At 35.9% G+C, this 15,000-nt stretch overlaps 1 protein-coding gene across 7 annotated transcripts in view; it reads left to right on the top strand.

Annotated features, from left to right (window-relative positions):
* Positions 1-15,000, top strand: part of RALGPS2 (Ral GEF with PH domain and SH3 binding motif 2) — a 619,002-nt gene that overhangs the window by 510,563 nt on the left and 93,439 nt on the right. For all 7 annotated transcript variants that reach the window (XM_053693284.1, XM_053693289.1, XM_053693287.1 and 4 more), the window contains 3 exons: positions 8,005-8,072; positions 8,381-8,516; positions 9,292-9,443. In XM_053693284.1, coding sequence (XP_053549259.1) covers positions 8,005-8,072; positions 8,381-8,516; positions 9,292-9,443 — 356 coding nt within the window. The remainder of the gene's footprint in view (positions 1-8,004; positions 8,073-8,380; positions 8,517-9,291; positions 9,444-15,000) is intronic.

The following is a 15,000-nucleotide window of genomic DNA, read 5'->3' as shown; positions in this document are numbered from 1 at the left end:
CCACTTCCTGTTAGCAGGCGGTTAATATCCCACAAGTAAGGATGAAATCCGTGGACTCGTCATATCGTAAAAGAAAGTAATTTATCAGGTAAGCATACATTTAGTTTTTATAGTGGTTTGGATTTTGTAAATGACTGCTGCACCTTCTGGTTCTTTACCTTTAAAGGGACAGTCAACACCAGAATGTTTATTGTTTAAAAAGAAAGATAATCCCTTTATGACCCATTCCCCAGTTTTGCATAACCAACACAGTTATAATAATACACGTTTTACCTCTGTAATTACCTTGTGTCTAAGCCTCAGCAGACTGCCTCCTTATTTCAGTTCTTTTGACAGACTTGCATTTTTTGCCAATCGATGCTCACCCTAGGTCACTTCACTTGCATGAGCTCAATGTTATCTATATGAAAGACATAAACTAATGCCCTCTAGTGGTCAAAATGCATTCAGATTAGAGGCAGTCTTCAAAGTCTACGAAATTAGCATTTGAACCTCCTAGGTTTAGCTTTCAACTAAGAATACCAATAGAACAAAGCAAAATTGGTGATAAAAGTAAATTGGGAAATTGTTTAAAATTATATGCCCTATTTAAATCCTGAAAGTTTTTTTTTTTTTAACTTGACTGTACCTTTAATTAATTTAAACATCCTTTATAACGCAATTGTTTATCAATAGCCAAACTCCACCCACTATTTAAAATTTTTGGAGGAACCAATCTGGGCTTTATTTTGCACATAACAAGGTGTGCCACTGTCATAAAGTTAGTATAAAGTAAATTGTTTTGCAGTTATCAGTTAAAGCCAATTAGGAATATATATATGTAACATGGTTAGCCTTGATAAGTCCACAGGGTGCATTTCAAGGTCTGCAAGTAGAAATTGCTCTATTTTCAGAGCTACAGGACATGGAAATGTAGCAAAATAAGTAATTGAAATGTATTGCATAGTTGTTACATTATGCATAACTAAACATTATATAAAAATCTCAAGGGTGTTTACTGTTCCTTTAAGGGAGGCAAGATAAATATACACCCCACGTAATTTTGCACACCATTAATAAAATGACTTATTTAAAGGAACAGTACAATTAAAAAATAAACTTTCATGGTTCAAATAAAGCATGCAATTTTAATCAATTTTCCAATTTACTTCCATTATTAAATTTTGTTCTCTTAACCTTCTTTGTTGAAAATCATACCTAGGTAGCCTCAGACGCACTAATGCACTGCTGTGAGCTAGCTGGCTGAAATATACACATCCTGTAAATAGCTTTTCTCTCCTAAGAGCCACAAGATGAAAGCATCTTTAATTGATTTAGACCAGAATGCCAACACTGTATTATTGCCAGATGAGTTCCATGGTTTTGATACAGATTTTTCTCTAGTAGTTAAAACAACGAACAACATGTGAGAACAGTCTAAAGCATGTCTGTCTTATTCTATAAACCATACAGGGCATTTAGGCTCATTGTGTATACTATCAATAGCATAATGAATCTATCATTTCCACTGTGTGTTAAAGGGACATGAAACCCAGCATTTTCTTTCATAATTCAGATAGAGCATACAGCCATAAACAATTTGAAGGTGCAGCAATGCACTAGTGGGAGCTAGCTGAGCACACCTGGTGAGCCAATGACAAGAGGGTATGTATTTGCAGCCACCATTCAGCAGCTAGCGCCTAGTAGTGCATTGCTGCTCCTGAGCTCCTGAGCTTTTCCTAGGTACACTTTTCATCAAAGGATACCAAGAGAACAAAATAAACTAGGTAATAGAAATAAATTGGAAAGTTGCTTACAATGATATGCTCTATCTGAATTATGAAAGACAATGTTTGGGTTTCATGTGCCTTTAAGTGGAATTATTTTTTTTTATAATGTATTTTTTAGTTGTAATTTAGAAAAAAACTGCAGAAATGTGTACACTGGACGAGCTCTATTAAAGGGTCGCCCTAACAGGCCTGGTTTTCATTATAGCTGAAATAGTGCACAGGTGAACTAATCAGCTGATGGGTGAGAGCAGGCTTGTAACCATGGTTACTGATCAGCTGATTACTTCACCTGCGCACTAGTTGAGCTATAATGAAAACCTGGCCTGTTGGGGGTGCGTGAGGACCGCGTTTGGGAAACACTGACCTAACGTTTTATTATTTCACTATTGCTTGATTTTTACTAGAGATGGTTCTAAAGCATCAATGCCCTGCTGGGAACAAGCTGAAAAAAATCTCGCAAGCCAAAGACTAAAAGAATGTGTGTATAACCACCAGTGACCAGTTAACTCCTAGTAGTGCATTGCTGCTCCTGAGCCTACCTAAGTATGCATTTCAACAAAGGATACCAAAAGAATGAAGCCAAATTGATGATAATAGGGAAATGAAAAGTCCTTTAAAATTGCATGAACAGTGAAAGTTTTATTTTGTGATTTATGTGCCATTAGGTTTAGAACCCTTAGTGGGTTCTCATACCCCTGTCATTAATAGGTGATTGCTATAAAATGGCAGACCCCTACCTAATGTATTTACTGTAAGGAGTGCAGTGGTTTCAAATGAGTCCCTGTCAGCAACATACAGCACACAAGCACAATACCCCTAAGCGGAAAGAGGGGATTACCCATTATCAAATTAGGGGAATGATGCCCCTTTAAATAGTATGTGATTGCTATAGAAATAGCAATCACCTGTATATTAGGTGTCTTACTTGTCCTCTGGGCTATAAAGGAGACTCAAGCTTTGGACAACTTTTCTGATGTACTTTATTGGAAGGAGAGAAATAATCATTACCTTGGTAATAACAATTTAAATAGCTTTAACTAAAACACAATGTCACGTATGTATTATTGCATTTCCCTAAATATCCATGTTGATTCTGTGTACGTAGATTTGCAGAGGATCAAAAGGATTGAGGTTTTTTTCAACTATGTATGTTTATTTTATAACCTGTTTTGCTGTGATGAAGAGGCTTGTTATCTGCAGACACAAATGCAGTTTTGAAAACTGCAAAACCACCATCTGTAAAATCTTCTGAGAAAAAATGCCCAAAATAATCTTACAGAAACCCATGGGACAGAATGACATTGTAAATGGCTTAATGGAATTAATTTACCAGAAAATATAAACATTGCAGCCATTAAAGGGACACTAAACCCACATTTTTTTCATTCATGATTCAGATAGCGCATGCAATTTTAAGCAACTTTCTAATTTACTCCTATTATCAATTTTTCTTTGTTCTCTTGCTATCTTTATTTGAAAAGAAAGAATCTAAGCTTAGGAGCCGGGCCATTTTTGGTTCAGTACATGGGTAGCGCTTGCTGATTGGTGGCTAAAAGTAGTCACCAATCAGCAGGCGCATTCCAGGGTCTGAACCAAAAATGGTCCGGCTTCTAAGCTTAGATTCCTGCTTTTTCAAATATAGATAGCAAGAGAACGAAGAAAAATTTATAATTGGAGTAAATCGGAGGCGATTGTTGTTCACACTTTCGTTGGTGGGTGGGAGCAGCTTGTAGGAGGAGGGTATGCTCGAACTTCCGTATCGGTGCAATCCCAATGTATCAAAGCTTTGGGCGGTTGCGGCCGGGGGGCGGAGGGGGCGGGTGCAAGTGCATGCGCGTGCACGCAAAAAATGACCGCAAGTAAAAAATAAATAAAAATACAGCGGCAGATGCAGGGGGATCTCTATTGTTTAGTAAGGGATCTGGGAGGGGGAGGGAAGTAGATTATTTAGGGGGGCCAGCTACACTACAGAAAACAAATGTTTTATATAAAAAAATTAATAAAAACTATTTTTGGGGGCAAATTGGGTACTGGCAGACAGCTGCCAGTACCCAAGATGGCGGCAAATAGGTAGAGGGGGAGGGTTAGAGAGATGTATGGGGGGGAGATCAGGGAGGTTGAGGGGTAAGGGGGGATCCATCACTGCAGTCTATATGAAAAATAAATAAATAAATTATTTTTATTTCAGTACTTAAGATGGCGGTGACAATTGTGAGGTGGGGGAGGGAAGAGAGATGTTTGAGGGGGGTCAGGGGGGGATCAGGGGGTGGGATGTGTCAGGTGGGAGGCTGATCTCTACACTAAAGCTAAAAATTAACCCTACAAGCTACCTAATTAACCCCTTAACTGCTGGGCATATTACAAGTGTGGTTCGCAGCAGCATTTAACGGCCTTATTATTACCAAAAAGCAACGCCAAAGCCATATATGTCTGCTATTTCTGAACAAAGGGGATCCCAGAGAAGCATTTACAACCACGTGTGCCATAATTGCAGAAGCTGTTTGTAAATAATTTCAGTGAGAAACCTAAAATTTTTAAAAATGTGTTGTTTTTTTCATTTGATCGTATTTGGCGGTGAAATGGTGGCATGAAATATACCAAAATGGGCCTAGATCAATAATTTGGGTTGTCTACTACACTAAAGCTAAAATTAAACCTAAACGCTCCCTAATTAACCCCTTCACTGCTGGGCATAATACACGTGTGATGTGCAGCGGCATTTAGCGGCCTTGTAATTACCAAAAAGCAACGCCAAATCCATATATGTCTGCTATTTCTGAACAAAGGGGATCCCAGAGAAGTATTTACAACCATTTATGCCATAATTGCACAAGCTGTTTGTAAATAAATTCAGCGAGAAACCTAAAGTTTGTGAAAAAATTTGTGAAAAAGTCAACAATTTTTTTTATTTGATCGCATTTGGCGGTGAAATGGTGGCATGAAATATACCAAAATGGGCCTAGATCAATACTTTGGGATGTCTTCTAAATAAAAATATATACATGTCAAGGGATATTCAGGGATTCCTAACAGATATCGGGGTTCCAATGTAACTAGCGCTAATTTTGAAAAAAAGTGGTTTGGAAATAGCGAAGTGCTACTTGTATTTATTGCCCTATAACTTGCAAAAAAAGCAAAGAACATGTAAACATTGGGTATTTCTAAACTCAGGACAAAATTTGGAAACTATTTAGAATGGGTGTTTTTTGGTGGTTGTAGATTTTGGGGCTCAAAGTTAGAAAAAGTGTGTTTTTTTTTTTTTCATTTTTTTCCTCATTTTATATATTTTTTTATAGTAAATTATAGGATATGATGAAAATAATGGTATCTTTAGAAAGTCCATTTAATGGCGAGAAAAACGGTATATAATATGTGTGGGTACAGTAAATGAGTAAGAGGAAAATTACAGCTAAACACAAACACTGCAGTAATGTAAAAATAGCCATTGTCATTAAGGGTAAGAACATTGAAAAATGGTCCGGTCATTAAGGGGTTAATATACAGCTTTATGCTATGTAGTTTTAAAACTAATCCTTATTTCATGAAGAATAACCTTTGTACTATAAAGTATCTGAAATAAAAAAACTGTTTTAGATAGATATTTCCTCAAAAAGCATTTAGATCTAATCTAAATTAAAAAATCTTCATTTTTTTATATTTTTTCATTTTAAATCATTGATTTGCATCCACCTTGCTCAAGTGTTAACTATTGGCCATGGTTATAATGGTAGCCTAGCAGTAACAACTAGCTATAGTTATATGTAGTACTGAGGTTAAGACTCATAGATCTATGCTTCTCTGAAATAATACAAAATAGGACTCACAATAAAAGGGAGAACTGGGTGTTATTTTGTGAAATGCTATATACAATGACATTTGGTACAATTTATCTTTCATATTGTTTGGACTGTGGTAGGAACATGCATACATTGTTAAAATTGGTTAAGCCAACCAATGTGTCTGTAAACCTCATCTAAATACCAAATAGCAGCTTTCCTTAACCCCTTCGCACCGGAATCAAAGTGTTAACCTCGAAATGCAGTTCTGATGTAAACACTTGATGTAAACACTTGATGTAAACACTTGATGTAAACACTTGATGTAAACACTTGATGTAAACACTTGATGTAAACACTTGATGTAAACACTTGATGTAAACACTTGATGTAAACACTTGATGTAAACACTTGATGTAAACACTTGATGTGAAAATGAAATCACGTGATCGTCGATGCAATCACGTGTTTTCAAGGCCAGAATCGGATCATGGGGGACTGCCTACACTGCCAACAGTCAAATTCCCGTCACTGCCAACAGTCAGATTCCCGTCAAAGGGGGAGGCTGAAGGACGCCATATAATGTAGGATGTTCCATGCCGTCCTAATGGCGTTAAAGCACAGCGCTGTTAGGACGGCATGGCGTGAAGGGGTTAAAGGAAATTAACCCCTACATCTTGATTCTTAATTCAGATTGTGCATACATTTAAAAAGAGAAATGGAGAAAAAAAAATGTTCCAGTTTACTTCTGTTATCAAATTTAACTTCTTTCTCTTGTTATCCTTTGTTGATATTCAGGTAGGTAGGCTCTGGGATGTGCACATTCTATTCATCAAAGAATAAAGTGAGCAAAGTCAATTTGATAATAGAAGTAAATTGGAGCCGATTTTTTAAAATCTTATGCTCTAGATTTTGGGTTCTATTTCCCTTTAGTTCTACTAATTAACCTCTTGCTGAGCTCAGTGATACCAAGGAAGTCTCCTTATCTAGCATACCCCGTTTTTGCTTTTTTTTCCCCTGAATGGGGTCTCTCTTTACATTTTAAAGGGACAGTCTAGTCAAAATTAAACTTTCATGAGTCAGATAGGGCATGCCATTTTAAACAACTTCCCAATTTACTTTTATCATTTGCTTTGTTCTCTTGGAATTTTTTGTTGAAAGCTAAACCTAGGTAGGCTTATATTCTAATTTCTAATCCCTTGAAGGCTGCCTCTTATTTCAGTGCATTTTGATCATTTTCACAGCTAGACCATGCCTGTTCATGTGTGCCATATAAATAACATTGTGCTCACTCCCATGGAGTTACTTGAGTCAGCACTGATTGGCTAAAATGCAAGTCAAAAGAGCTGCAAATGCAAATCAAAAGAGCTGAGATAAGTGGGCAGTCTGCAAAGGCTTAGATACAAGGTAAAAAGTATATTAATATGCAAAACTGCAAAATGAGTAATAAAGGGATTATCTTTTTAAACAGTAAACATTGTCAAGTAGACTGTCCCTTTAAAGTAATTTGACAAAAAGAAAGAGCGCATAAAACTCAGATGATAGGTGTTTAATAGTGATATATGAAAATAGAAGTTAAATGTTCTGTTCATTAATTTGTGGCTCCTTTTTTTTTTTTTTTGATCAATGTGTTGTAAAATAACAACTTTAAAATTGTTTATGAATTGTAGAAGGAAGCTATGGTCAAATGATTTAAACATCTAAACTATTTCTGTAGATTTAAAGCAAATGCCAGATCACGTTGTGACTACACGCTAGTGCCGCTATAGTTCAAGTCCTAACTACCATTTATAGTTAACACGTGCAGTATTTAATGATCATTTACAGCCATGAAAATGTGTGTTGAATGAAAATGTAGTTGTTCAGCCCTTAAATATAAAGCACTACCATTTCTAACAGGAACTGAAAAGCTCACAATTTCAGAATTGAATTGCCAGAAAAGGGGACAAAATAAATGATAGTATATTGCAAAATATTTCTTATATATACGATTTATCTTATATTACCATCTCTAACAGGCCCATTTATCAAAGGGCTTGCGGGCCTGATCCGACACTGCGGATCAGGTCCGCAAGACCTCGCTAAATGCGGAGAGCAATACGCTCTCCGCATTTAACATTGCACCAGCAGCTCACAAGAGCTGCTGGTGCAACGCCGCCCCCTGCTGACTCGCGGCCAATCGGCCGCCAGCAGGGAGCTGTCAATCAACCCGATCGTATTCGATCGGGTTGATGTCCGGCGATTCCTGTCCGCCTGTTCAGAGCAGGCGGACAGGGTTATGGAGCAGCGGTCTTTAGACCGCTGCTTCATAAGTTGTGTTTCTGGCGAGTCTGAAGACTCGCCAGAAACACGGCCCTTCAAGCTTATACGGAGCTTGATAAATGGGCCTGAAAGTGTTTAATGTCCCTTTTAAATAATGATGAACGTTTCCACATTTAATGCTTTTTCTCATTATGCAGATTGTCATTAAAAATTGAACCTGGGACTAGCACACCTCGCTCTGCAGCTTCTAGAGAAGATTTAGCGGGTAAATCTAAAACTTTGTCGTCTAAAATGTTATGTCCCTTGTTTTGGCAAACAAGTGGCAATGCCATCTGCTCTAATCGTTTCTTACAATTTTCATGCAAGTTTCATAAAAACTAAAGATACAACCTCCATCTCAATGTTTTTATGGACTTATAAATACAAATATTTACAGGTTTTCTAAAAAAAATTTTTTGGAGATTTTACACTTCTTTTATTACAATTTAAAGATACAGAGTTTAACAAATGTATGTGTAAATGTGTGTTGAAATAATACTTCCTTGATTAAATGCATGTTTCTTTCCTATATAGGTCCAGAAGTGGGAGTCTCGCCCCAAAGTTCTCGTAAAAGCATTCCAGTAGATGGAGTATTACTACCCCCAACTCCTCCCTCTCCGCGAAATATCGTTCAGCATGGACATCGAAAATGTCACAGTTTGGGTTATAAGTTAGTGCTTAAACTTTTTATTGAAAGCAAAACTCATTTTTAGGTTATAAATAGTGGCTAGTTGCTGTCAATTTAGTAAACTTATAGACTAGCATACAATGTTAATACTTATGATCCCGTGTGGAGCTGTGACCTCTGTCTGTAGAAGAAAATGCATAAAACAACTGACAAAGTAATATGAATGGAGCTATATACAGTTTATTGTATAATTTTATATTGTTTGTGGTTTTGCTAAATTATCTCACAAGGTAAAGCAGAATTTTTTCTTTCATAATTCAGATAGAGCATGCAATTTTAAGCAATTTTCTCATTTACTCCTATATAGACACCAATCAGCAAAAATGGTCAGGCTCCTAATCTTACATTTCTACTTTTTTAAACAAAGATAGCAAGAGAACGACGAAAATTGCTAATAGGAGTAAATTGGAAAGTTGTTTAAAATTGTATGGTCTATCTGAATACTGAAAGAAAAATTGGGTTTCATATCCCTTTAAATACAAAGTGTATTTATTGTGGTATTACAGTATTCCTGAACATAACACCCTTAGCAAGGAGTTTAAAAAAGTGTTTTTGTTGTTGTTTTTTTAAAATAAATTTATGAACCACTCCACAAATCTGTAAAAATATTTAATTTTGTTATAATATAATTCTGAGCTAAGTAGTGATTGTACATTATTGTGTGTGTGTGGGGGGGTACGCATTTCTAATTTTGAAATTCCCCTGTGCCAGTCTCCGTTCAATTACAATAAGTCTCTTCCTATATTTTTTTTTTTAGCTTCATACACAAAATGAATTCAGTAGAGTTTAAAAGTGCCACATTCCCAAATGCCGGACCTCGACACCTCCTAGACGACAGTGTAATGGAACCCCACACTCCGTCACGAGGGCATGCAGAAAGTTCTACTCTTTCTAGTGGAATATCTATAGGTAAAACATTTTCATCAAATTGATAGTGAAACTTATGTCAAATCAAAATGTTGTTGTTTTTGCACTTATTAAATTAGTGAATAATTGTTGTAAATGATGCTACTTGAGCTATTCATAAATTAACTGATGATGTGTTCCAGACACGCATGACACAGCTGTTCACGTGCATGACTTGAGCACCATCAATAGACACATAGATCATGTGCAAAACCATATACATGTACAAATTCCCATATCCGGAATTTCAAAATCCAAACATACATACATGTCATATAAATAACATTGAGCTCACGCACGTGAAGTTACCTAGGAGTGAGCACTGATTGGCTAAAATGCAAGTCTGTCAAAACAACTAAAAAAAGGGGGCAGTTTGCAGAGACTTAGATGCAAGGTAATTACAGATGTAAAAATATTAATATAACTATGTTGGTTATGCAAAACTGAGGAATAGGTAATAAATGGATTATCTATCTTTTTAAACAACAATTCTGGTGTTGACTGTCCCTTTAAGTACCTTAAACGACCAGTAAAAAGAGTTGATTTGCATTATCATCAAACACATGATAAAAAGACAAAACAATAGCACTTAGTCTGAACTTCAAATTATTTTTTTCTGACAAATTTCAAAGTTATGTCTATTTCCCCCCCCCCGTATCATGTGACAGCCATCAGCCAATCACAAATGCATATACCTATATTCTGTGAGTTCTTGCACATGCTCAATAGGAGCTGGGGCCTCAAAAGTGTAAATATAAAAAGACTGTGCACATTTTGTTAACGGAAGTAAATTGGAAAGCGGTGTAAAATTGCTGCTCTATCTGATTCATTAAAGTTTAATTTTGACTTGAGTGTCCATTTAACCCACATGAAATCCACATGCATTCAGCAACATACTGACGTTAATTTAAGAATTGATATCAATATACTTTCTTAGCTGTCCTAAATAAAATAGATTCTCAGGCTTTTTTTAATGAATATTTTTTGATGCTATAATAATTTATTGGTCTCTAGTCCCCATATATCTCTCTGATATATAATTGTAAACTGAAGAAAGAGACAAAGATTCCGGACTGGTAGCCAATGTCCGTAGTGTTTTTATTCAGCAGGTAGTAGATGGGTACAGCAGCTTCATATTATCCGACATGTTTCGCACATGCTCTCATGCGCTTCCTCAGAGATAATTGTTGCAGTGTCACAGGTGAGATTAAGTAAGGTGAGAGTATGGATAGATTAAATCTTATTGGTCCATTAAGGGGAGTGTTACATAAACATTAACCTCTGGCACTACAATCTACACTAAAGAGATGATATATTACAATTGGATACAACTTAATTTTACAAATGCATATTATAAAATGATTTTTTTGTGTGAACATATTCTCCAAAACAAGAAATTGCATAATGGTTACTTCAAACAGAAAATAAATCATTTAAACAAAGAAAAGATAGGGACTATAAATAAAACATAAACAAACTGAGTAAGAATGTTCAAGAAGATTCAAGAAATTAATACACAGACAAACAACTAAATAAAGAGTGTGAATCTTAATAAACAACATGCTACGGTTAAGAAGATATAGTTATAGTTAAAAACATATCTGGATTGTCTATACAAATGTCCTACATACTTCTACATAGTGTAATAGTCTGATTAATCTATCTGAATTCAGACATAAGTATCTTAGAAATGTAGGAAACAAAAAGAGAAGAACTATATAGTCCTGTTCATCTTACTTTTGCGTATATATGTGAATATATTTATATGTGTGTTTGTGCATGCACACACATCAGTACTTGTGTACATACACAAACACACAGGCATAGAAACCAAGGAGTCTCCCTTGATATAAATTGTAGTCTTTAGTTCAGAATGCCTGCTGATTCATTCTCTTATTGGAATGATATATTTCAGTTCTCTTGTTAGATACCATATTGGTATATATTAATGATGGACACTGGAGTGATTCTCTAAAGGGTATATGTACTGATATAAGTGAACCACTTATGTCAAGGGAACCAATTGAATTTGAAACAATTTAGTTATTTTATTATTTAGTTGTTTAGTTATTTTAATCGCTATTTGAATATTGCTTATGTTTGTAGGTAGATGTATTTATTCTATAAATAAATTGACGTCATATCTCCTATTGATGCCTAAAGGCGTTCTCGTTACTAATGTAAAAATCCAGAATACTTCTCTTTTGAGTAGGGTTTTAAGTCTATCACCTCCCTGGGGAACCAATAGGGAGTAGGTAAGAGTGCAGGGGGACCACAATAAGTTTCAAAATGGCCCCCCACACATGACGACATGTGGTCATCATCTACAGTAAATACATTGTGCGGATGGCGACAAAATGTCATCATGCAGACTTAAAGGGTTAAAGTGAATATCCAATAAATTCTAACTAGAATGAAAAAAGGAAAAGAGAGGGTGCCTTCTAGTACAATAAAGTTTGACAGTTGGACCCACAACACGAAAACTTCTCACTTCTACTCAAAATATTTTGTGCACTTATAGCGCAATTAGGGAATTAAACCAAATGATAAAACAAATTCCATCTTTATCTCTATTAATGCAAGAATGTGTAAACCGATAGCTGGTGTATTATGCATGGTATCCGACAGAGTGAACTTCACGAAGAGTTTATAATCTAAAACTAGGATTTCCCAGATGCTCTGTATAACTAAAAGCATTCAAACTATTTTACGTGACTTTATATTAAGGAAGTGTTAGACCAATTTTATTTGGTGCATTGTATAAAATCTTGTTCTTAAAACATAGGCCTAAAGTCATTACCGTACTGAGAATAGTAAGTAAATATCGTCTTTTAGTGTTTGTAAAGGGCATCTTGCATAAAAATGCCTTCACAATTTGTTATTCATCCACAGATCAGGTGTAACATCTAATAATTGTTTTCCATTAAAGGTGCATTAAACACTTTTAAGATTGTCACTCTTGTTTCTCATTTGTAAGTAAGCATGTGCATTAGGCAGTTTCTTTAGCTGCCAAAAGAGGAAGATGGTGGCCGCTCGGGGTTTGGCTCTTTTCGGAGCCGGATTTCTTCTTGTCACACTGCAACACACTTAGACATGTTCAAATCCAGATCTTAGAGTGTTGCGCTTTCACAAGAAGAAATCCGGCTCCGAAAAGACAGCCATTGTCTTCTGCATTTCTCAACTTACTCTCTAATGAGAAGATATCACAAAAAAATGCATATATGTATACAATGTGAAGTCTTGCACATGCTCAGTTGTAGCTGGTACCTCAGAAAGTGTGAATATAAAAAGACTGTGCACAACTTGATAATGGAAGTACATTGAAAAGTTGTTTAAAATTGTATGCTCTATTTAAATCATTAAAGCTTAGTTTTGACTTTAGTGTTCCTTTGACCCCTTTGCTACCAGGAATTTCAGAGAAAAGCTTGCATCAAATACCGAAGAATTTTTAGCATTTTTGCTGTCACTCCATTTAAACAGAAATAGAGCCTTTGTTTTTTAATTTACCTATTAAAACTAAATATAAATATATATATATATATATATATATATATATTTATATAATTTTTTTAATAGACAATCCATGGTGTTCATCTCGGCCCATTTTGGTATATTTTATGCCACTGTTTCACCGCCAAATGCGATCATATTAAAAACAAATTGTTAACTTTTTCACAAGCTTTGGCTTTCTCACTGAAATTATTTTTACACAACTACAGCAGTCATAAGACAAATGGCCGTAAGAGGTTCTCTGGGGTCCCCTTTTGTTCAGAAATAGCAGACATGCATGGCTTTGCAATTAGTTTTTGCCAATTAGAAGACCGTTAAATGAAGCTGTGCTCTACACTTCTGAAATTCCCTGCTGGTAAGGGTAATAGTATTTCAATGCAGAGATTACCTTCCCACCTCCCTGATCCCTCCTAACTAGCTCCCCCCCCCCCTCCACAAACACACTCCTGACCACCATCTTAGGTACTGGCAGCTATCTGTTTATAGATTTTATTATTTTATATTTTTTCTTTAGTGTAGAGGTAACTCCACCCCTCCCTCTGATCACTAATGCAGGGTACCCCCCCCCCACCCTGATTTCCAATTTTTCAGTAGTGTAGCGTCCCTTCCCTCCCTTTCCAATTCACTTATTTTTCTGTTGGTATGGCCCTGTCTGTCCCTCAGACTCCATCTACCGCTGTGCCACCTACACGCCTCCCTCCATCCCTCCCGAACCTCCCACTGGCACAAACTGAGATAGTTTTAGACAGTGACACCTACCGTATCAAGGCAGATGACTGCAGCCCATGAAGAGCAAATCTCGACGGCTGGAGCTTCCTTAAAGGTTGGACGTAGATATACGGTTATATGGATATACATTTGTACTAAAAGAAAATCTGAACTTTGCAACATCTAAAGCAAATGGACAATAAAGTAAATTTCATAATCGGTCCAAATATGCATAGTTTTTTGTTAATTAGAAGTACCAACTATCACAGCAAGTAAAAACTTGTGGGGGTTGTAGTTTGGGCAGCCTTCATTTAAAGGGACAGTCTTTCTGTTTACCTCTGTAATTACCTTGTCTTTAAGACTCTTCTGACAGCCACCTTATCACATGGCTGTTTATTATCTGATTACTTGCATTTTAGTCAATTAGTGCTGTGTCCTGGACAACTCCACGGGAGGAAGCACAATGTTATCTCTATGGCACACATGAATTAGTAGTCTCTTGTGAAAAGCAAATAAAAAAGCAATTGATAAGAGGCTGTTTGTAGTGGTTTAGAAACAGGCAGAAATGTAAAGGTTTAAATGTTAAAAATGATGAATAAATAAAATAATGTTGGTTGTGCAAAGCTGGGGAATGGGTAGTAAAGACGCTAAATATCTTTTTAAACCATAACAATTTTGGTGTAGACTGTCCCTTTAAAGAAAACGTTGAATACTTTTTTTTAGTGCATTAGAACAGCAGTTTGGCTGACACCTGTGTGTTTTTCTCTCTATGTACCATACTTCATTTAGCCTCCAGAAAAACCATTAATGAGCATTTTTGTAGGGTTTGACCAGTAGTATAATTTATATTATGCAGATAGCTATATTTGCTTAACCTTGAAGAGAAGTCTTTAAATGCTATGTGTGTGGTTGAAGTGTAGTGAGGAATCGATAGGTATTTGTACGATAAAAAGTGTTTTCTGGAAGCAAATTTTTATCAATGTAATTTACTCTGGAATAGAACCCTGGAAAATCATGTCTCATAGATGTTTTATTTATTTTTTTGTCTGTGAAACTTTTACCTATTATAAAACCTGGTTCTTGCTTCGCCAAATCTCTTGTTCAAAACAGATATGTTATTGACTTTGCAGTGTAAAACGTTGGATTGTAATCAACTAAACACAGTCTGCTGTAAGAAAATTGAATGGTTAACTCTAATTGTGCATAAAATATATATATTTTTATATCACTTTCTCTTTAAGAATGTACACTGTTTATATGACCTGGTTTTCACTTGCAGATTCAGACAAGGTTTGGCCTTCTACAGATGATCTGTTAATACTGTTGGAATTCACATCAAAAC

This window comes from Bombina bombina, chromosome 10 (genome assembly GCF_027579735.1).
Source record: "Bombina bombina isolate aBomBom1 chromosome 10, aBomBom1.pri, whole genome shotgun sequence".
Classification (NCBI taxonomy): domain Eukaryota; kingdom Metazoa; phylum Chordata; class Amphibia; order Anura; family Bombinatoridae; genus Bombina; species Bombina bombina.
The sequence above is the reverse complement of the archived record's forward strand: the minus strand, read 5'-3'. Positions and strand labels throughout refer to the sequence as shown.